General features: G+C 51.7%; 6 protein-coding genes and 1 non-coding gene across 7 annotated transcripts; 3 read left to right on the forward strand and 4 right to left on the reverse strand.

Moving 5' to 3' along the window:
* Nucleotides 1-40: 40 nt before the first annotated feature.
* On the reverse strand, nt 41-111 carry BDW74DRAFT_t134. The gene has a single exon. It is a non-coding gene; the product is annotated as a tRNA-Gly (tRNA).
* Nucleotides 112-233: 122 nt separating this feature from the next.
* On the forward strand, nt 234-1,512 carry BDW74DRAFT_153687 (U1A/U2B'/SNF family RNA-binding protein). The gene is made up of 4 exons (XM_073724561.1): nt 234-361; nt 440-446; nt 535-841; nt 931-1,512. Exons 1-4 carry the CDS (start codon nt 318-320, stop codon nt 1,326-1,328), a joined length of 756 nt encoding a protein of 251 aa, XP_073583603.1. The 5' UTR covers nt 234-317; the 3' UTR covers nt 1,329-1,512.
* Nucleotides 1,513-2,768, reverse strand: BDW74DRAFT_153691 (H(+)-transporting V1 sector ATPase subunit D). The gene is made up of 7 exons (XM_073724562.1): nt 2,695-2,768; nt 2,514-2,626; nt 2,450-2,460; nt 2,011-2,385; nt 1,949-1,958; nt 1,851-1,891; nt 1,513-1,805 (listed from the first exon to the last, which is right to left on the reverse strand). The coding sequence occupies exons 1-7, from the start codon at nt 2,707-2,709 to the stop codon at nt 1,573-1,575; spliced, it is 798 nt and encodes a 265-aa protein (XP_073583604.1). The 5' UTR covers nt 2,710-2,768; the 3' UTR covers nt 1,513-1,572.
* Nucleotides 2,769-2,910: 142 nt separating this feature from the next.
* BDW74DRAFT_23121 (mRNA splicing protein SYF1) lies at nt 2,911-5,945 on the forward strand. Its single transcript, XM_073732271.1, has 5 exons — nt 2,911-3,090; nt 3,145-3,261; nt 3,314-3,367; nt 3,429-5,431; nt 5,496-5,945. The coding sequence occupies exons 1-5, from the start codon at nt 3,001-3,003 to the stop codon at nt 5,776-5,778; spliced, it is 2,547 nt and encodes an 848-aa protein (XP_073583605.1). The 5' UTR covers nt 2,911-3,000; the 3' UTR covers nt 5,779-5,945.
* Nucleotides 5,946-6,502: 557 nt separating this feature from the next.
* Nucleotides 6,503-11,702, reverse strand: BDW74DRAFT_23131 (Sec7 domain-containing protein). The gene is made up of 6 exons (XM_073732272.1): nt 8,460-11,702; nt 8,058-8,400; nt 7,616-8,004; nt 7,452-7,558; nt 7,023-7,399; nt 6,503-6,967 (listed from the first exon to the last, which is right to left on the reverse strand). Exons 1-6 carry the CDS (start codon nt 11,648-11,650, stop codon nt 6,632-6,634), a joined length of 4,743 nt encoding a protein of 1,580 aa, XP_073583606.1. The 5' UTR covers nt 11,651-11,702; the 3' UTR covers nt 6,503-6,631.
* Nucleotides 11,703-12,393: 691 nt separating this feature from the next.
* BDW74DRAFT_153695 (putative Rho guanyl nucleotide exchange factor) lies at nt 12,394-18,132 on the forward strand. Its single transcript, XM_073724563.1, has 3 exons — nt 12,394-15,258; nt 15,316-17,150; nt 17,201-18,132. The coding sequence occupies exons 1-3, from the start codon at nt 13,029-13,031 to the stop codon at nt 17,756-17,758; spliced, it is 4,623 nt and encodes a 1,540-aa protein (XP_073583607.1). The 5' UTR covers nt 12,394-13,028; the 3' UTR covers nt 17,759-18,132.
* On the reverse strand, nt 18,085-20,265 carry BDW74DRAFT_178454 (tRNA lysidine(34) synthetase; the record flags this gene model as incomplete). Its single annotated transcript, XM_073729206.1, has 2 exons — nt 18,085-20,078; nt 20,133-20,265. 2 exons carry the CDS (start codon nt 20,263-20,265, stop codon nt 18,085-18,087), a joined length of 2,127 nt encoding a protein of 708 aa, XP_073583608.1.
* Between the last annotated feature and the right edge of the window lie 333 nt (nt 20,266-20,598).

The raw sequence follows: 20,598 nt of genomic DNA on the forward strand, positions 1-20,598 counted from the left end.
TGTATATAGACAGTGCAAAAAGACAAAAAAGAATTTTCAATGCATCATCCGTGAATCGAACACGGGCCTCATCGATGGCAACGATGAATTCTACCACTAGACCAATGATGCTTGTTATTATAAAGGTGGTTAAAATTTGCATCTATATTTCAAACAAGCCCACAGTATCCACAGACACTGTCACATGACACCGCGCTGTCTAAAGCGGCAAGCAATTCAAGTTGGATAACGCCGCGAGAGCGAGCAACATACAAAAGAAACACCAATTGAAATACCAAGATCCAACTTGCGACGACCCCGCCTCCCCTGTCGCAAAGATGGCCACCGTCCCCGTACCCTCCAGCATCCCTCCCAACCCCACGTGAGTCCACTGAGGCCCCCAGAGCTTCCCTCCATATTTACACCACTTCCGGGCACCTAGCTAACAGCTCCTCCGCAGAGTCTACGTACGTCAACGAGCTCCAAGCCTCCCCTTCCTCCTCATCCTACCCAGGACACGGACACGCACTAACCACCGCATCAACAACACAACAGGTCCGCAACCTCGAAGAACGCATCAAACCCGACGAGCTGAAGGAAGCGCTCTCCGAAATCTTCTCCGAGTACGGCACGATCTTGGAGATCGTAGCGAAGAAGAACCTGAAAGCCAAGGGGCAGGCCTTCGTCGTCTTCGACAACGTCGAGTCCGCGACCCGCGCCATCGACGAAATCAATGGCTTCGACCTCTTCGATAAACCCATGGTGCTCGACTACGCCAAGACGCGCAGCGATGCGACGGTGCAGCGTGAGGGCGGTGATGAAGAGCTAGAGGCTCACAAGAGGCGGAGGTTGGCGGAGAAGGGTATGCCCCCGCAGTTTTTCTGCGTTGTGTTTGGTTGTGTTGGTTCTGCCTGCGTACGGTGTGCTAATGTTGGTTGATATTGTGTACAGAGAGACGACAAGCGCACGAAGCCCTCGAAGCGCAAAAGAAACTGAAGCGCCCGCCCGTGGGCGCGCCCGAGCCCGGCCGCCCCGTCAAGGCCGCAAAGGGTGCTGGTCTCAAGCCTACGCCTGGAGCTGCGACGGCCGTTATCCCCGACGAGTACCTGCCGCCGAACAAGATCCTGTTCCTGCGGGAGCTCCCCGATACAGCGGACCAGGAAAGTCTTACGGCTGTGTTTGGAAGATTCGAGGGATTCCGCGAGGTGCGACTTGTGCCAGGGAGAAAGGGGATTGCGTTCGTGGAGTACGAGAGCGAGTCCGGGGCTATCAGTGCGAAGGAGGCTACGTCGGGGATGCCCATGGGGCCCGAGGGGAAGCCGATTCGGGTTACGTACCAGAGGCAATGATGAGGTACTTGGTACTTTCCCTGTTTTATTATCTCGTTTTCGGCGTTTCTTGGGCTGGGATTTTATGAATCGTTTGGAGCTACCTAATCACAACTTATGGGTTGTGAAGTTCGAGCATGCATGTATGTATGGTATGGCATGGCCTCTTTTCATTGTAGGCTGAGGAATCTAAAAACATTGAACGGCAGAAACAGTCATATGCTAAATGGGAATACACTACATATGAGGAGAGGGAATAAGCATGCTAGAAAATGACATCATTGTCTTCTTGCTCCCCGAGGACGTCGGGCGCCTCCGGGGCGTCTTTGTCTTTGTGTTGGGCTTCGGCGGCAGCATCTAGTTGCTTCTGGGCCTCCCTCTCCCGTGCGGCCTGAATTTCGGCATCGGCTGCTGCGACGTCCCGTTGCTTCTTGCCTGAGACCTTCTTGAGGCGGTAGAACTCTTCTCTGTCGAGTTCGTCGAGTTCGGAGTTGATGTCTGGAAGGTTAGCGTCTGATAAGGCGGGAAAAGGGTGGAACTCACATTTGATGGTGTTCTCTGTTCGGGGAATGATGACGTGCTCACTGCGCGGTCTGTGTTAGCTTGGTCCATAAAGTCATACTCCGATGAATGGTGCTCACATTGCGTTTACTAGAGACGGGTTAGAACATGTGCATATCAATAATCTGGGTCAAGTACTCACCTCTTCGGTTGACAACCTTGATGACCTCATCCAAAATAACGAAGGCCGTCTGCAGACTCGCAAGTTCCACCAATGTCTCAACAGCACGAGCGTATGTCTCCCGGCAGCGCTGCACTTGCTGTCCACCCTTTCCAAGACCAGTCAGGCCAAAGTCGTTGATTGACTCTTCCGTGTAGCTCTCAAAGTGTGGTAACAGGACACCGGAGACGTTATCCTGCTTCGCCCGTACTCGGAATCGGGCCTGTTTGGCGGACTCTTGGACCTGGTAGCCGATATCACCACCAACGGCGTAGCTCACTTCCGCAAGGGAGAATGCAGCGACCTGCATCACCCGTCCCATCTTCTGCTTCGCTTCATCGATGCGTCGGGTAATCTCTGGGGTTCGGTTAGTACCGGTGATGCGGAGACGTTGTCGATAAGTAGATGTAGATATACGTACCTCGGAAACGCCTAAGAAATGCATCAATAATGTGAACTTGACCATTAATATGGCAGGGGCTTACTTTGTTAGAGCTTCACTCTTTCGCTTAAGTAAACTGTGACCAGTCTCTGCTCCCTTTAGTTTACTCTTCATCAACCCGAGCGACTGGCGGGTCGGGAAGACCGCCTCACGGCCCTATATCAACCAGCATGTCAATACTTCGTATACGATATCTCGTCATCCGAGTTGCATCAAAGACTCACCACAGCTCCGGACATTGTGCAGGAATCCGGAAACGAAGCTCAACTGAGGGACAAGCCACGATAGCGGTCCAAAGGCGGAGCGGGACCTGGAGGCTGTCGATAACATCACCGGCGACAGGAAGCTTGGACCACCCGGTGCCCGCATGACACCCGGCACGTGATCTGGTGCCTCTGCCAACTTCGTCGCCGAAGCGCTCGTCGGTTTAACGCCCAACGCGACGATAAGGCTTTCCCGTTCATGCCCACTCTCTTTACTGCGAATAAGCGTTGACCGTGTGAGTTGGTCCCGCTCGATTGAGTGGCGCAATGCCAGGGACACTTCTGCCCCCGAGATCCCACCGGCAACACGCAGAGATGGATCGATCGTCGGCCTCGCGGCCTGATCTATACTTGATTGTGAGTATATCAAGACCAGGATGAGCTAGCAATTACTAATACTATTTATTATAGGCCGATAACGACAGCGTGTACGAGCAGGATCTCCTACGGAATCCCGGCAGCATCAAGCCATGGCTTGCATATATCGAATACAAACAGCAGAATGGGACGCTCTATGAGCAGGCATTCGTGGGTCGCCCTCTTACTGCCCTTCTTGTGTGCATACTGAACGGATCAACAGGTTATGGAGCGTGCTTGTAAACAGCTCCCAAGGTCCTACAAACTGTGGAAGATGGTACACAAAACTCTGCCCTTCCGGTCGATATCTGATTAAATATGCTAACGAATCGCTGTAGTACTTGGAGTTCCGGACCAAGCATCTCAAGAACCGCAATGCGACCAAGTACCGGGCGGAGTTCCAGAAAGTCAACGCCTTGTTCGAGCGTGCCCTAATCTTGCTCAACAAGATGCCCCGGGTTTGGGAGATGTACCTCTCTTTCATGCTTCGACAGCCGCTTGTCACCCAGACCCGGAGGACGTTCGACCGAGCTCTACGAGCGCTACCGGTAACCCAGCACAACCGAATCTGGAGACTCTACAAGACTTTTGCGCGCTCTGCTTCTGGTCAAACTGCTGTCAAGATCTGGGCCCGCTACATGCAAATCCACCCTGAGAACGCCGAGGAGTACATCAGCTTACTCGTGGAGATGGGTCAATACACCGATGCCGTCAAGCGATACATGGAGGTTCTCGATAACCCCCGATTCCAATCTCGCGATGGAAAGAGTAGCTTTCAACTGTGGACTGAGATGGTTGATTTGCTGACTTCAAAGGCGAAGAGAATTGAGACCGGCCCTCAATCCGGGGTTGATGTGGATGCGATTATCCGTAGCGGTATTGAGAGATTCGCTGACCAAAGAGGCAAACTATGGGCTGGACTGGCAACGTACTGGATCACCAAGGGCAACTTTGAGAAGGCGCGCGATGTCTTCGAGGAGGGTATCACGACGGTTATGACGGTCCGTGACTTTACTCTTATCTTCGATACGTACGCCGAATTTGAGGAAAACATCATAGGCAACTTGATGGACGCTGCAGCTGTCCGAACAGAGGCCGACGAAGAGGCCGATTTCGATCTTGATTTGCGAATGCTTAGATTTGAACAACTCATGGACCGGCGGCCGTTCCTTGTCAATGACGTACTGCTCAGGCAGAACCCTCACAATGTCATCGAATGGGAGAAGAGGGTGGCTCTCTGGGGTGACAACAACGTCGAGATTGTCCAGACATATACTGCCGCGATAGCCGCCATCAATCCCAAGAAGGCTGTCGGCAAGTTCTCTGAGCTCTGGGTAAACTACGCTAAGTTCTACGAGCGTGGGGGAGACCTAGATTCTGCCCGCGTCATTTTTGAGAAGGCCGTAAAAGTCCCTTTCAAGTCCGTCGCCGAACTTGCCGAAACGTGGTGTGAGTGGGCAGAGATGGAGCTGCGCAGTGAGAACTTCGACAAAGCAGCTGAGATCATGGCCAAAGCGACGCAAGCCCCGAAGAAGTCGACGGTCGACTACTTTGATGAGACGTTGTCTCCTCAGCAACGCGTTCATAAGAGTTGGAAGCTGTGGAGTTTCTACGTCGATTTGGTGGAGAGTGTCTCATCAATCGAGGAGACTAAGAAGGTATATGAAAGGATCTTCGAGCTACGTATCGCTACTCCTCAGACCGTTGTCAACTATGCCAATCTTCTAGAGGAGCACAAGTACTTCGAAGAGTCGTTCAAAGTATACGAGCGAGGCCTGGATCTCTTCACCTACCCGGTTGCGTTTGAGCTTTGGAACTTGTATTTGACCAAGGCTGTTGACCGGAAGATTGGCATTGAACGTTTGCGGGATCTGTTCGAGCAGGCTCTTGACGGCTGCCCTCCGAAGTTCGCCAAACCCCTCTATCTCATGTACGGTAACTTGGAGGAGGAACGAGGATTGGCCCGGCACGCAATGCGCATATACGAGCGCGCTACTCGGGCAGTCTCCGACGAAGATCGTTTCGAGATGTTCGAGTTCTACATCACCAAGTCGGCCTCAAACTTCGGCCTACCCTCTACGCGGCCAATTTACGAGCGCGGTATTGCCGCCCTGCCCGATCAAGAGGCCAAAGAAATGTGCCTCAAGTTCGCCGAGATGGAAAGAAGGCTCGGCGAAATTGACCGCGCTCGCGCCATCTACGGTCACGCATCACAGTTTTGCGATCCCCGCACCAATGCTCCGTTCTGGCAGAAATGGGAAGCATTCGAAGTTCAGCACGGAAACGAAGATACCTTCAAGGAAATGCTTCGTATCAAGAGAAGTGTCCAAGCTCAATACAAGTACGTACCCCAGCCTCGCACTCCTTCATGGTTATCGAAACACATGCTAATCAATCTGCTACAGCACCGATGTCAGCTTCATCGCCTCCCAGGCTATCGCCCGTGGTCAGCAACAGGCCCCAGAAGGCCAGGAAGGCACAGCTGAAGCAGAGGGAGAAATGGACGCCGAAACTGCAGACGCCATGGCTGCCTTGGAACGACAAGCCCGTGCGCCTATCGGCTTCGTCGCAGCTAGCACCGGGCCAGAAGGCGGCAATCGCCCTCCCCCTGCCGATCAAGCCCCTGTGGCTGCCGCACCAGCGAACCCCGACGCCATTGACCTCGACGACGACATGGACGCTGAATAGACCTCTTTCTGACCTCAACTTTGCTATTGGTCAATCCCTCCGCTCTTCCTTCGAGTCTCATGTACTACGCGCGGCCACAAACACATTAACGCCGCAACTACAGCCAGCGATTGACCATCTATTTATCTATCTACTACCATAACTTTATCCTTCTCCTAACATCTCTTCCAGCTCTCAACGGCTTGGTTCCTGATCCAACTTCCTAGATCAATATACCTTCTTCGATCTCATTTATCACCTAGGCTATTTCGAGTGGGTGTGCTTGGCAGTGTCCTGTTTGCATGCTCCTACAGTGTACACCTAACCATCTCAATCTCCTATGTATCGGTTTTCTTTATGCCCTATTCTTCCATTCGTGTCTTACCATACTCTGCGAGTTCAAGTCAGTCACTCCTTCAGTCAATCTGCGATACCAATCTATCTCCTTCGACGCTGGCCTTCTGTGTATAGATGCGATGAAATCTACATTGAGGTTCTTGGGGACTCTTAGATAGTCCATGTAACTCGCTTTCCGCAGATTGGAAGTAGGCACCTTCAAAATCGCGATTGCACTTCGTGATGTATGTAGAGGACTGGCGTTTCCCATTATATACATGGTATGCTCTCAAGAACAAACTCAGCAGACAAATGCCAATCAAATAAGAAAAAGGCACATATGATACACATCATGATGTTTTAACCGCGTAAACTTTACATGAGAACGACAAAGAGTATATCTACATACACGCCTATCTAGTGAGTAGGTAACCTTATGTTTCAAATCAAAGCAAAGCATGTCCGCGCTATAAATGCCCAAAAGGAATGGAATGAGAAGAAAAGGATAAGATGAGAGAAGGACAGGGAGACGGCTATATTAGTCCGCTTTCTCAGGAGCCTTTCCATCGTCGGCTTTAGGAACTTCAGAAACGAGCGCCTGATTCTCCTTTTCGTCAGGGGTATCGGTGGTAACTGTGTTGGTTGGTAAAGGGGAGCTAGGAGCCGATGCTGGCGGGTTCTCCTTAGGTGCGGGAGGGGGTACAGGCACGTCGGGGAAGATTTCCTTGAAGAGATCCGGTAGGAAGCGCTCGAGGCGTTTCTTTGTTTCGGTCCAGATGTTTTCCTTGCTCGGGTCTTGGGTGGGTGGGACGAGGTGGCCCTGGTCCGCCATGACTAGGATGATGTTCTTGATGCTTTCGGGTATGGCTTCCTCCTGCAAACGAAGTTAGTTGTCTGATAGAACATGGAAATGGTTGAGGGAAGCTTACGAGACTGTCTCCCTGACCGCTGTTCATCATCCGGTCGAGGATATCAAGGATCTTAAGCCATAGTTCTAGCATGCCTTCGGCGTTCGGGAGCTGGTCGAGATAACGCAGGAAGATTTTGCAGACCAGGGTCGCCGCCTGAACACGAGTCTCGCCCATTCCGCGGGGGTCTGAATGGAAGACTTCGGGCTTCAGAAGCCGCAGGATTAGCGGGAAGAGAACCTGATCGAAGATGGCTGTCCACTCCTTATCGGATTCAATGTCGACAAATAGGAGTGACCGTTGTAAAGTTGATACAGCGTGGTGTCGAATGTCCCGACAAGGGTTGGTACACTGTGAGGTCAGAGAATGAAATATCGGTGACCAATATGCAGACCAAGCTAGATGATGTCAGATAAATTGCGGTGTTGTTCATAACACGTGTGCACAAACCTTCACCGTCCTCCAGGTGCGATTGCTTGATCAGAGTTGGAGTTCGACCAGTAAGTTGGTAGATAAGGCCAATAGCGGTCACACCGCGAGAGACAACTTCATTTTCGCTAGGAACAAGTCAGGACTAGCAGCCAATAGCAAAAGGAATGAATATGATGACAAACCTTTGTTTTGGTTGCTTGACGCCCTTTGAACTTCGCGCAAGGACGTCTCTTTGCCGTTCTTCGATGTAGCCTACGCTACCGGCACTGATAAACTCATTTGCGAGACTAACAGCATTTTCATAGTTATCAGCAGTGACGATAGGAGGGCTTGACTCAACAATAGTCTTGAGGAGGCTGAAGACTAAGGGCGCGGCTTCTTTGTGCTGGTGCAAGCGTTGAAGTATGGACCAGAAATCCGGCGAAACAGTAATCTCATTCCGCAAAAGGCTGCCATCAAAAACACAACGCGAAAGACCTTTAACGATAGGCACAGCGACGCTCTCTAAGGTATCTTGATCGAAACTAGAAATCCCATGGAGGATGACAGGAACACGAGTGAAGGGTTGTTCCTGGAATATCATCAGTATGTCAAATGTATGCTGGAAAAGTTGACGGATCATACATGACTTAATCGGAGTAAGTTCAACAGGTAAGTTGTTACCCGCGATAGTGCCAGGGAGTGGAGGTTGGTAGCATCTCGAATGAAACCCTGAAGAGAGGCCAAAAGTCCTTCGCCGAGGCTCTCGATTGTTTGTTGGTCGCGGAGCGAAAGAATGGCAGCCAATTCCAACAGGTACATCATCCCGGGTTCGTATTGACCTTTACTAGTGTCTGGTCTGGAATTTGCTCTCGTGGAGGGAAGTGGTCGTTCAGGCTTAACAACAATGACTGCAGGGGCACTTTCCTCAGGCAACTGAGCAAGTAGTGATTCTACTATTGTCGACACTGTTTCTAGGGGAAGGGCTCTGAAAGGAAAAGCGTTGTAAGCATGCAATGTCTGTCTCGAAGCTAGTATGTGTCTTACCTGATATTTGAGAGGAGGTCGTCGATAAAACATGCGCTGACGCAGTCTACAGTGCACAGTGTGTTGTCAAGTTCTTCGTCTGACGGTTCCGGAGGATCATCTGCTGCGTAGCTAGAAAGGTAAGATGTAAAGGCAGACAGTAGCCCCGTGTCATTGCCCCGTCCGTCTCGGTCTACCACCTGCGAAGGTGGCTGCAAAGGGATTGGAGGGATGTCGAGATCCGCGTTCAGAGTAGAATCAAAGGGCGGAATGAGGGAGTTTATGAAGAGGTTTCGAAGAATTTGAATGATATAGGCCCAGCCCTGCTGAAGCGCATGCTCGTTATTTGTCAGAACTCGAAAGAGGACAACCGTAGCCAATTGCGCCCTGAAGTCTCGCCCAAATTTCACGGCCAGCTCGCTGACCATGACACTCTTGTTTCCAGCCTGCACTTCAGTGTTGAGAGCGGTGCTAGGAGGTCTCTCGGTGGCGAGGGTGCTAATTGAGGCAAGAGAAAAGACAATGCGGTCAAATGCCTCCGTTAAACCATAGCGGGCTGCGATTTGAGCGCACTGGTCAAACCCCATTACCACGCGAGAGTATACCGCATCGTCCGAAGCAGACATGAAGACATAAGACAAAGTCGCGACTACAGGTTTCCAAGTAGCCGCGAACATATCTGCATCGAAGACATTGGTTTGACCAACGGCTAGTTCACCGGCGGAAGCGGACTTTGACAATAGTTCTCTCCAAGCATAATCAAACGCGTGCTTGTTATCGTGTTCGTCCGGTAGAATGATTTCGTTTTGTTTAATAGAATTGTAGATCTTCTCTAGGAACTCGGGAGCAAAATCCTGGCCTGCATTAAGGCCCCGCAAGTTCTTCGAAAAGTCGGCACAAGACATACGGTTTTGAGCTTTCATGTTAGGATTGTAGAGAGTGGTGTTCAGCATGATGATGGCATAAGTTAGGACAAACAGGGAATCCTTGTCAGCAACCTCCGAGGGCTGAGCCTTCTCGATATATTTTTCACTGAAGGTAGTGACGATTCGCTCGATTAACGCTGATTCGCCGGGAAGTCGGAATGCACCGAGTAAATCTCGAAGAGCATCAACCACAGATTTGCCAGAGAACTCAAGTAGATCGACAAAGGCATTGAGGAGGCCCTCATTGGATCGTTTGGAAATAAATTCCCCCAGGACTTTCTTTGACAATCGCGTGGTTCCTCTCAAGAAGCGGGCGACCTGCACAGGATCATCAGGATTCTCAATCACACCATGAGAAGTTAAATAAGCTATCGCCCCTTTAGGATCGTCGCTATTGAACTTCTGGGCGGCATGCACAATAATTCTCTTCGTGTCTCGTTGATTTCTCAGACGTTCTTTCGAGGGGAACCCTTCTGTTTCTGGAGTATCCTCGAGTCGGTCGTAGATTGACTGAATGTAACTCAAGAGGGCGTCGAGACACAACGGGGGAACATTGGTGGTACTCCACGTCGCCGAATCAGGAAATGCGCACCGAGAGAGTAGGCCTATCATGTCCTCACACAGATCAGCACGATCAGCATCACAGTCATAATTGACAAAGAGCTCGACCATGAAGCTTGGAATGCGCGCTAGTACGCCAATGCTCTCGACCATTGCTTCTCGTGTTTCCGGCCTCCTGGAGCCGCCCTCCAGCCCAAGCTTCTGTCGATCTTTCACTGCCACTGGAGTTGACCGCCCGCTGTTACTCTGCGAAGGCGGCGGTTTCACCACCTTAGGTGCTTGCGGAACCCCTTCATAAAGAGCGGGATTGATGCCTGGCTCCCTAGGTATTTCGACCCGGGGGTGAAGGCATGCAACCAGATACGATAGATAGAGCTCTTGCTGGAGTTTCAGCACGGAACGACAGGTCAGTATCAGCGTACCAGCCACTCTAAGGGAGCTAGAGAGGATCGCCAAGTTCTCAGACCGAACAAGCTGGAAGAGATGCCGGCAGAGGTCATTTTGTGCCAAGGACGCTAGGCTAGGATGTCTAGCAATTGAAGGACCAGCAACTTCCAGAGCCACATCGATTATTCGTAGCGCCATTACTCTCATCGGGTCTGTATGTTGCCGGTTTTCCGGGTCCAAGAGATCGATGAGCACGCGAAACAGTTCACGAATCGAAGCCAATGAGTAAGGTTTTACTTCCTCGCCCAAGTCATCTTCAGGGTTTGGCGGTGCAGCAACTGCGTTGCCATTCAAGGTTTGGTCAGATGAACTGTCGTAGCTGGCATGATCGCGATCTGTGACAGCGGTGTCCGAGCCCATGGCAGAAGGGTGCTGCGAAGCGACTGTATTCCCATCGACAGAAGGATCCATTTTCAAGCTAGTTTGCTCGCTCTCGCTAGAATGCTCCGGTAGTCGTGTCTCGTTATCTGAGGGCTCTGCCGTGGCATCCAACACAGAGAGACGCATGAATATGACCTGACACATGTTGACCATAGCTATCTCGGCAGACCTCCGGAGCACTTCCGAAAGGCGGACCTGACAGCACATGCTCAACCCTGTTTCCATCATCTCACAGACACTCTCATCCCCAAGAAGTTCTCCCTCTGGCCCCGCCAGCATGCCTTCCATCAATTTCAAAATCCTCAACAGCACAATCTCATCAGCGGCGGAATCGCTGGCTTCAAACCGGCAGTGAGTGATTGCCGCAGACAGAAGCTGCATGGCCATGGATATCCTCGGGGAGTTGCGATCGATAATCTTGTAGGAGAAGAACTTGGTCAAGGCGAGCAGGGCAAGGGAGGTGATTGCGGCGGAGGTCGAGGAGGAACGGACAACCTGAAGGAATGGGTGTAACAAAGCCGGGGCGTCGAAGGACTTGATATCCTTGCAATCCCTAAGGTCATTTCGTAGTCGAGTAAAGGCAGATATCAGAGGGTTATCCTGTATGCTCTTGCCTTTCTTCCCCCGCAGTCCCCACCGGTTGGCGAGGGCGTGATCATCTTCCGCTGAAGAGAGCCTGGATCTTGGGCGAGTAGGCGTGTTCCCATTACGCGGACTAGGAGGAGTAGAAGTATCGCGATCATAAACACGAGAGACAGTACCGCTGCCCAGAATGGCCGCGACGGAGGAGTGAGCCCATCGGGCATGTTTCCGCATGGCCGAGGTCACGGTAATGCATTCTGTTGTCACTAACGCGACGGGGTCGACGGCGATAGGAAAGGAGGAAGAGGACGACATGACGGGCAAAAGCGAGCGGCGGAAATTAGGGGTGCCCGGTGGAAGAGCGACTCAAATCATGGCCCTTGTAATTAAGTTGTATAGATAGTCCCGGCCGCGGTGGATGTGGACACAATTCAGCAGCTCAAAAGGCGGAGAGGGCTGATTGCCTGTTTGGAACTAGCGTACTCTAGCCAAATTGGGACTAGCTGTACCCATTACTCAGCATTACTCCGACCAATCGAAACTTAGATCACTGTATTTGCTCCTCTCATATCAACAAAGTACCGACGGAGTATATAACAAACTTGTTGATTGACCTGGGGTATGACAAATAGAGCATCTAAACACTCCAGCAAAATCTGGTCACCTGGAGATGGAAACATTGCTTGATCTTCAGAATAATAATCCTCCTGCTGGATAATTCATGGTTGAGCGGTGTGGTTCAGGTGTTGTTGATAGCTTCAGGTCCCCACCCAAAGTCCCCGTAAACAAACCCGACAGAAGCTCCGACTTGCAGCTCCTTGCTTCAGGATCCAATATAATCAGAATAATCATCAGGGCAAGGTGTCTGCAACTAGCCTCTCGTGGCCTAGCCTTCTTTTCTTTTTCTCACCCGATCCTGTTGACAAGGGCGACCACCAGCAGCAGCAGTACACGTGTTTCAGTGGGTGGTTTCCAGTCATGAATAGAATTGCACCAGGATGAATTTCTGTTAGATCTCGAGTAACTAGACTAGATAGATCTACTTAAGCCAGTGGTTTGTCTGACGATGGGGAGCCCACTGCATCAGCTAATGCTGGGTGGGCGCAAATCATCTGGAGCTGCATCTCAACCACAACAACAAATCACCGTCTACACCAAGTGCCTTCTCTCCCGCCCAGCTCCCTTCGATCGTCTGTCCAGGGTCTTCTTCTTCCCAGGGTCCTGTTTCGGAGAAGAGGGCATCTCCGGTCGTTGTGTTGCGTGACTGTTTTTCTATTTTTCTTCTTTTCTTCTCATTCTCCTCATTGCTACCAGTCGTCAGCCTCGATGGAGGGGCTCTCTCTCGGCTTCCGTCGCATCGACCTTTCGCTCACTCGTTGATCCTCTCCTTCTCGTCAGGCCTATCGGCTGTAATATCTACACAAGCACTCTCTATCATGACATCCATCTTTTTTTCTATGTTTCCGTTCCTCTAACTTTGGATGGGTGTACTCTTCTGTCGCTCTCTCTCCACAGCTGACCCTCCGGGCTGCCTGCCAGGTAGTACCTTGGACTGCCAGCATTCAGGCACAACTATTGATTCCTTCCATAATTCTGCTCTGTTTCTGCTTACGACTATTAATCTAATTACCGATTTACCGCACTTTCCGTTTCGTGCTCGTTGTGCGCGCGCCGACTGCCTTCCTCGCCAACCATGGCGACCCCTTCGAATGCCCCGTCGGACCTGCCGCTCGACCAACTCAGCCTATACCATGTCTCGGACCCTTCCTTATCGTCTGTATTCGTCTTTTACGGCCCTGTATCTACCGCAAATGCAACCGTGAGCAGTTCGCGCATTCAGGCGCATATATTGACACCCGCCGGATTTCAAAGTTACCCGCGCATCACCATTTCTCCCGCAGCACCGCTGTATGCGGCCGTCAACTATTTACCTCGAGATAAACAAGGAGATGAAGTTTGCCGCGGGTTGGCTGTCAGTATGCTGAAGTACTTTACCGAGTTATCAGATCCGGCAAAGGAATGCTTGCAGGCTCTCGCCCGTGCGGGGAAACCCGGTGGACAGATCCCGAAGATGTTCGATGAGATGCACGCAGCTGATTTAGCGAATCGCATGATAAAGGTGGAGAATACGACGGATATAGTGCGCGATATTCGGGGCGCGTTTCAGGAACGCAAAGTTCCATGGGTCGACGTTGATGTAGTGCTCCCCGCGGGGACCGTCCAACCTCCCGAACCACCCGATCCTGATACCCAAAGCCCGGACGAGCCTGCAGATACTGAAGACACCGTTGATGCTCACTATGGAAAATATTCGTCACTCATACGAGCGCTGGGAGCGCCCATGTTCTTGCCAACGTCCAGGTTGAAGCGAGCTCCGTCACAACCGACCAATGTCAGCCGGTCCAAGTTTTTTTCTCAGAGCCAAAAGCAATCTCTTCGCTTGACCATGTGTGAAGTTGTTGATACAGAGGAGAGATACGTGAGCAAGCTGTACTCGCTTGTATGCGAAGTTGCTGAGGAGTTTCGCGCAAGAGCCCAAGGGAAAGGACCCTCAAGTACCAGCCCAAATGAGTCCGACCTGGCCACCCTGTTTCCTCCGTGTCTCAATGAGATATACGACGTCAATATGGGATTCTTGGAAGTAATTCGCAATGTCCTGGAGGATACAGAAAGGGATGCTATTGCCGATATCACGGAAGATTCTGAGCTGTCTTCTTCTGCCTCACAGCGGACAAATGACGAAGAACGAGATGCTATCGGTGCCGTCGCTTTTGCCAATGCGCTTCTGGAGTGGTTCCCAAAGTTCTCGCAACCTTATGGGGATTACATGCGTGCTCACAACGCCTTCACCCAGACGTTGAACCTGTTCATGCGGGACAAGAATTCTAGTTTCTCTAAGCGTGTATACGAGACTGGGGAACAGAAGCTGCGTTCTTTACTGATGGAGCCAGTCCAACGACTTCCGCGTTACAGTCTGCTGATTGACACGATGACAAGCAGTCTCCCGCTGGTCCATCCCGCCGTTCGACCACTATTAAAAGCGCGGGATATTATCAAGGACATTTGTTCACTTGATGATCCGTCCTCTACAAATCATGACCAAGGCTTTCGACGTCTGACAGAGTTGGTAGACGGATGGCCTTCTACGATACTACCCACCGGCCGTTTGATTACTGCTGTGGACTTCAACGAGCTGTCATCGCCGTATCACCTGGACTTTGCTGATGTTGACGCCGATTCTGGAATCATGCTTTTGTACAAAAACTGTCTTGTGCTGTTATCTAAAACGCCGGAGTGTAAAATGACGGCTCGTGGGTTGATGGCCGAGCTTGACAACGCGTCGTCTACTGCCCCAGGCGTTGCCGGACCACTTACATCTTCGGCGGAAATCCGAGTCGTGCAAGTCTATGATCTTCATACGGTGCGTTGCATGCAATCCACATGCGGTCGGATTCTATTCCTTGCGCCTACCGCGGTGACATCAAAACCTACTCAGAATACGACCGTGGATCTTCTAGCATTAGAGCCGGTTGCAATGTACGGGAGCCGCGCAGGCAGGCTTGTTGAGGAGATCATCAAAGCAAAGATAGAGGGCAGGTTCTCGGAAAGCGAAAGGGAGAGTGGGAAATGGTCGCTCCGATGTCCATCCGGTACTGTGGGTAATCTCGGTATCTTAGCATGCGTGTTTGAAGACGAGCAAGGCATTGAGATGAGCCGCCCCGCTGCTTCAAAGATCAGAGTCGTATTTGACACGCCGAAAGCAATCTGCAGCAAAGCGCTGACTGAATCTGATCTCGAGGTGGTCATTTCGGTGTCTCTGGTAGGTGAAGACCAGTATCGAGTGAACGTGGACTCAATATTAGGTACCTCTTCATCAGATATTGTGAGCGTGGAAAGTTTCGTTCCGGTACTCTCGAAACGCTGTGAGTGATGTCTCCACCCGGTATCAGGAAATTGTGTACGAAGACTAATTGGAACAGTACTCAATGTTCTACAACCTTTACACGACACCAGGAACAGGCACATGGCGGAGTCACTAGTCCACTCCAACTTTGCTATCATCAGATACCTTGCTGGTCATGTAGTAGCACAGTTCAAGACTTCCCGCGGTTTTCGCCCACCTTCCCCGACGAAGCTGATCGCAAACCTGTTAGGTGGGCATTCAAGAGAAAGTAGCACTTCAAGTTCGAAGGCTCCAGGGTCAGCAACGTTATTGGGAGAATTTCCTAAGATGCCCCCTCCCCGTGCCGGCCACTCACGGTCCAATACGTTACCTTCCTCGTTTCCCGGCAAAGAAGAGACCCCAGTCAAAACCTCTGTCGTTGGCACCGTGCCGTCCAAAGTATCTGACAGCCCTTTTGCTATCCTAGAGCAGACCTTTGCCGCCTATGTCCTTGCGCTGCAGTGTCGCAGTGGAAATATTGTCGGGCGTACGCTTCGGGCAAGGGACAATGTAGATCGCTCAGCGGTTAATGAGCTATACAATGTCCTTCTGGAAGATCCTGCAAGACTCCAGGCGGCGGCTGAGGTGGCGGTTGATACTCTATTTGTAGCCTTCGAGACGTTTATGGAGAACGCGTGGAAAGAGCACATGGGACCAGTGCTTGACCCTTCAAGTTTACGACTACTCCAAAGCCAGTTCGACACCATGTATCCCCGTGAGTTCGAGGAATGCTTCCACAAATTTCTCGCTGATATGAGCCCTCAAAACCGCCGCGCTCTCGCATCGCTCATTCGCCTTTTAGCGGACCTTCTCGATGCCTCCGGGAGTGACGGGGACCGGGGCGCTTTGACGGCCGCGTTTGCTGAAATACTAACAGCAGAAGGCGACCCAATGCAGCACATATCTCTGCTGGATAGATTAGTGGACGACTTCGATCATCTTTTCGACGAGTTCATCTCAGGCGGCTCGTCTCTAGAAGGGATATTGACCAGCGAGCTAACCAGAACTACCTCGCAAACACCGGGGTCTGTCGGCTCTAATGCGTCATCTTTCCGTAAACGCTTTGGCTTTGGCCTCCATCGGGAGAATTCTGGAGAGGGCAAGGTAGCTTCAATCCTCAGGACCCTCAGTAAGAACAAAGGGCCCAACGATTCTGAGCCGGTGACGCCAAGAGGCTCTATGCTAGTCCGCTCAAAGTCAATAGACGTCGACACGAGCCTCAGCTCTCTCCTGCGTCCCGGTTCCCGTGATCGTTACGGTCCTTCTACATCACAGGAATTGCTTCGGCGACCAGGAAGCTCACAGGAAGAAACACCATTATCATTGAAAGGTTTGTCGGGGAGTGGCGCCGTGAGGATTCGTCGAAGGCGGAGAAGCTCACTGTCCGATATGCGGCCAGGGACGGCGTCCTCGGACGTCTCCCACATCTCCCACGTGTCGCAAAGCAGTCAGGCACCACGTCCCACGACCCCCGGGTCTTCTTCGACCAATCTTCAGGGGGACCTTGTTACTCCTTCAATGTCTGCTCGGCCTCAGACTAGCCATGGCTCAGGATCCACTGCCCGCAGCGTATCGCCCTTGAAAGGTAGTCCACCTCCAAGAACGGGCTCTCCAAACCGACGGTCCCCCGTGCGCCCAGTTACTCCCAGTCGGAAAGAAAATGTCGACCCAAGATACACCCCATCCGAGAGAACTGTCATGGACAAGATCGAAGAATCCGTCTCTCCCGAGCCAAAGCGCAGATCTGGGATATCCCGAACCCCTGCCCTGAAAGAGCGGGTAGCGCAGATCAATGGCTCGGAGGCAAAGCGCCCGCTTTCGTCGTCTTCGCTAACCAGATCACACAGATTACGATTACAGAGCCCCCAGAAGGTACGTCTCCTATACCCCTAGACATTGATGCGGCTAATATGTATGTGAAGCTTCGGGATCGTCTCCAATCTGAGAAAAAGGCACAGTCTCTTGAGCAATCAGGGTTGAGGGACGAACTTGAGCTGATTGGCCAGGAACTCAGAGCACTAAGACCATCACCAGTGCGGCTACGGACAGACACAGCAACAGTCCACGGCCCTTCCGGTGACGATAACGTTGGCACTGCGGCTGTGATCGCCAGAATGCGGAATCTCGAGTTGGCCTTCGAGGCATTGTCAGGGGAGCTCAAAGGCCGGACCTCTGTGATGGAGAAGGATCTAGAGGCTTCCCTGGTTCTTAGCGAAAAGCGGGCAAAGAAGCTGGACGAGCTGTATCGCCAAGCTAGTGCGGAGAATGAAGCCCTGTATGACCGTTTCAATTCGGAGCTCAGCAAACTCGCAAAAGAAGTGCGAACAGGTGACGGGGAAGAGGCACTGAAAACCCAGTTATCGTCCGCCATGGATGAAATTGGTAGGCTAAAGAAAGAGAACTTTAGACTGAAGCGTGAAGTCGGTGGTCTTCGAGCTCAACAAGCCGCGGTGGCTCTGCTCAGGGCAAGCACAGAATAAGCACCCTTCAATCTCTAGACCTTGGTTTACTGGTTTTGCATCGTTGGATGATTCTTTTGTAATCGACACAGCATATGGCGAATGAGCGTTGATTCTTGTATTTCCTCTATGGAATTGGTGGTTATGGCGTCTGGATTTGAATAGGTTCAAAAGGCCTGTGTATGGTTCTCCATTGTTGGAAGATGCCATTCATGTCACTTTCATGTCAACAAATGGTCTGAAGCTGGGCCCTTTTAGTCGGTGACACTATTATGTGTGCCTGATTACTTTCCCTCATTATTTAGTTCCATATTGTCTCTTGTTACTTGTAGATTAGCTCGAATAGCTTATACCGACCCCATGAGTTTCAAAGCCTCAAGGTCAATCATCTTATACTTCCATTCCCATGTCAAGTTCCACGGCATAGCCTCCAATGCAGGAAACCTTAGATTCATTGTAGGCAGCGCCAAGGCCGCGTCAACGCCCTCTTTTTCCTCCAATGCAATAACGGGAAGCATAAACAGTGACGGTCTGGGTGCTTCTCGCTTTAAGGTAGTGAAGAACAAAGCTGGGTTGAAAGTATCCTGGCTTGCCCGATTTCCAGCTCGAGCTTGGGAGTGTCTCCCTTTAGTCATTTTATTCTTTTTGTTGGCTTCGTACAGTTCCTTGATGGGCGTGAGATCCTTTTGCTGGAGTGGACGAATAACCAGCTGAATCCGCTCATGTTCTTGTTGGAAAACGGCATCCAAGTCGTCAGATCTTGGTGTTGATGTTGATGCTGATGCCCGGATCCAGAAGCGGTTATCCCATAGCGTCCAGGGAATACTGTATTCTGGCTTGACCTCGGGGTGCGGCCTTGTTCTTGTTGAGTGACGGTGACGTTGATTTGGCACCGTGGGGACGCCCTTGCTTACACTTACGTTGAAACGGAGGACTGGCTCGCGGCGACGCATGTACGGTTGGCGCGTTAGGAGCCATGTGTCACCATTGTCGCCCTGCTCGGGGCTGCGGGGTGGGAAAGGCTCAGGGTGGAAAAGGACACCGCCTAGGGTGAATGGTTTCCTGGGCTGCTTCGGTGTGCTGTCTTCTGGTGGTTTAGGGGTTGCGTCTGGTTCTGGTTCTGGGCTGGTAGAGGGAGTAGGAGTAGGGGTGGCGGGAGGGAAGACACGATCCGCGAACCACACGAATTTGCTTAGCGGGAAATGGTTGTCTTCAAATGGTGAGACGAGCTCCGTTATGCGGCGGAGGGTCATGGAGCGGAGTTTTTGGAGGCGTTTGGGGGGTAGTTCTTTTGCGCGTTCGTTTGCGCCTTCGTGGTCTTCAGGGTTTGAGGATGATGGTGCAGGCGGATGTGGAGGCAGGAACGGAGGCCTAAACTGCACAGTGATTGACCCTGCCGCAAGCGACAGATCAAGCAGTCTTGTTTGCGACGCCAGAAGATTATCAGAGAAACGTTGCGAGTCACGAACAATACCCCTGCACTTTTCAGTCAACGAGAGCATAGACTCTTCTTGTAAAGCACGGGGCAGGGTCTTCAAAGCAAGCAAAGAACGAATCGCATTCCGCGGCGTAAGCGTAGGGTCGAAGTTTGTTGGGTCCGAGACATAGGGGACGTCATTTTCATGGCATGTAGCAAGGAGTCTTGATTTCGGGAACGAGAGAAGCGGCCGGTAGATTAGGATGTCCCCTGTTGAGACCGGCACATCTGCTCTTTTCTGCCCTTCTCCAGCCGCGCGATATTCTTTAGCACGGACTAGAGCTACACCACCGCTCCCCGCAACCCCATGCAGCCCATGGCATTCGGGGACCTTCGCAACTGGCGCAATGCCCGCTAGTCCCGGGCCCCTGGCACCAGTGGAGAGTCTCCAGATCAATGTCTCGACATTGTCGTCCTGGTGGTGGCCCATGACAAGGGCGTCTATGCGCGCGTCCCGGCATGCTTTGCCGAGTGCCTGGAACCGCAGGCGCCGGGCGTGCGTTTCGAATGCTGAGAGGCTGACTCCTGTCCAGTCCAGTGGAAGTATTTGCGTTGTGATCCCTGGGTTGCCGTTGGTAAACTGAGCTGATGCTGAGAAGAGACTGCCAAACGTACCTAGTTTCCGGAGCCATTGAGCAACGGTGTTGGCTTCCTCTGTGCTCTCTGGGCGGGCTTTATGGTCGACAACGAAGGCTGTTACGCTTGCTTCGTTATGACCGCTATCATCGCCCTTGCTAGGTAAGATGTGATGTTCTTGCCCTGGCTCTTGCTGCTGCTGCTGCTGCTGTTTCTGCCTTTGGAGTTCCCACTGTCTGCATAGGTACGCCAAGGCCATGGAGTCTGCGCCTCCGCTTACAGCTAGACCTGTATTACCGTCAGTATCGAGCTATAAGATATCAAGACAATAAATATACTAACCCAATCTACGAGGCAGAGCCGAGCCCGTCCCCGGGCGAAAACGATGCGACTCGAGCCATGTTCGCCGCAGGGCATCTGTAAATTGCGGGACTGTGATGGCGCTTGTTGACCGTAGGAGGCATGATTGAGCCATGTATGATCCAGTCAGTAAGCTTGAATTGATCGAAATAGATGAGTTGAGGTTGTATGGTATCTTCGTGAGGGTGGTAAAAGTGTTGCCGCTTTTTACGCGCCGTGGATGGGCACACGTGACGCTAAATATATAACCGTCATAGCAGCTACGCCTCCAATTGTAGTTGCACCATATTCAGAATCCTTAAATGGCTAATATATACAGTGTCGACCATATTAGATACAGAGAGCAATATCGCTAAGAAAAAAGAGAAGTAAAACACAAAGGTATCGCAGTGCCGCCGTAAAGGCCTAGTGAGTATCACCGACGCGCGCAAATGAAGCAGAAAACATG

This window comes from Aspergillus multicolor (assembly GCF_047715735.1).
Source record: "Aspergillus multicolor strain CBS 133.54 unplaced genomic scaffold BDW74scaffold_13, whole genome shotgun sequence".
Taxonomy (NCBI): domain Eukaryota; kingdom Fungi; phylum Ascomycota; class Eurotiomycetes; order Eurotiales; family Aspergillaceae; genus Aspergillus; species Aspergillus multicolor.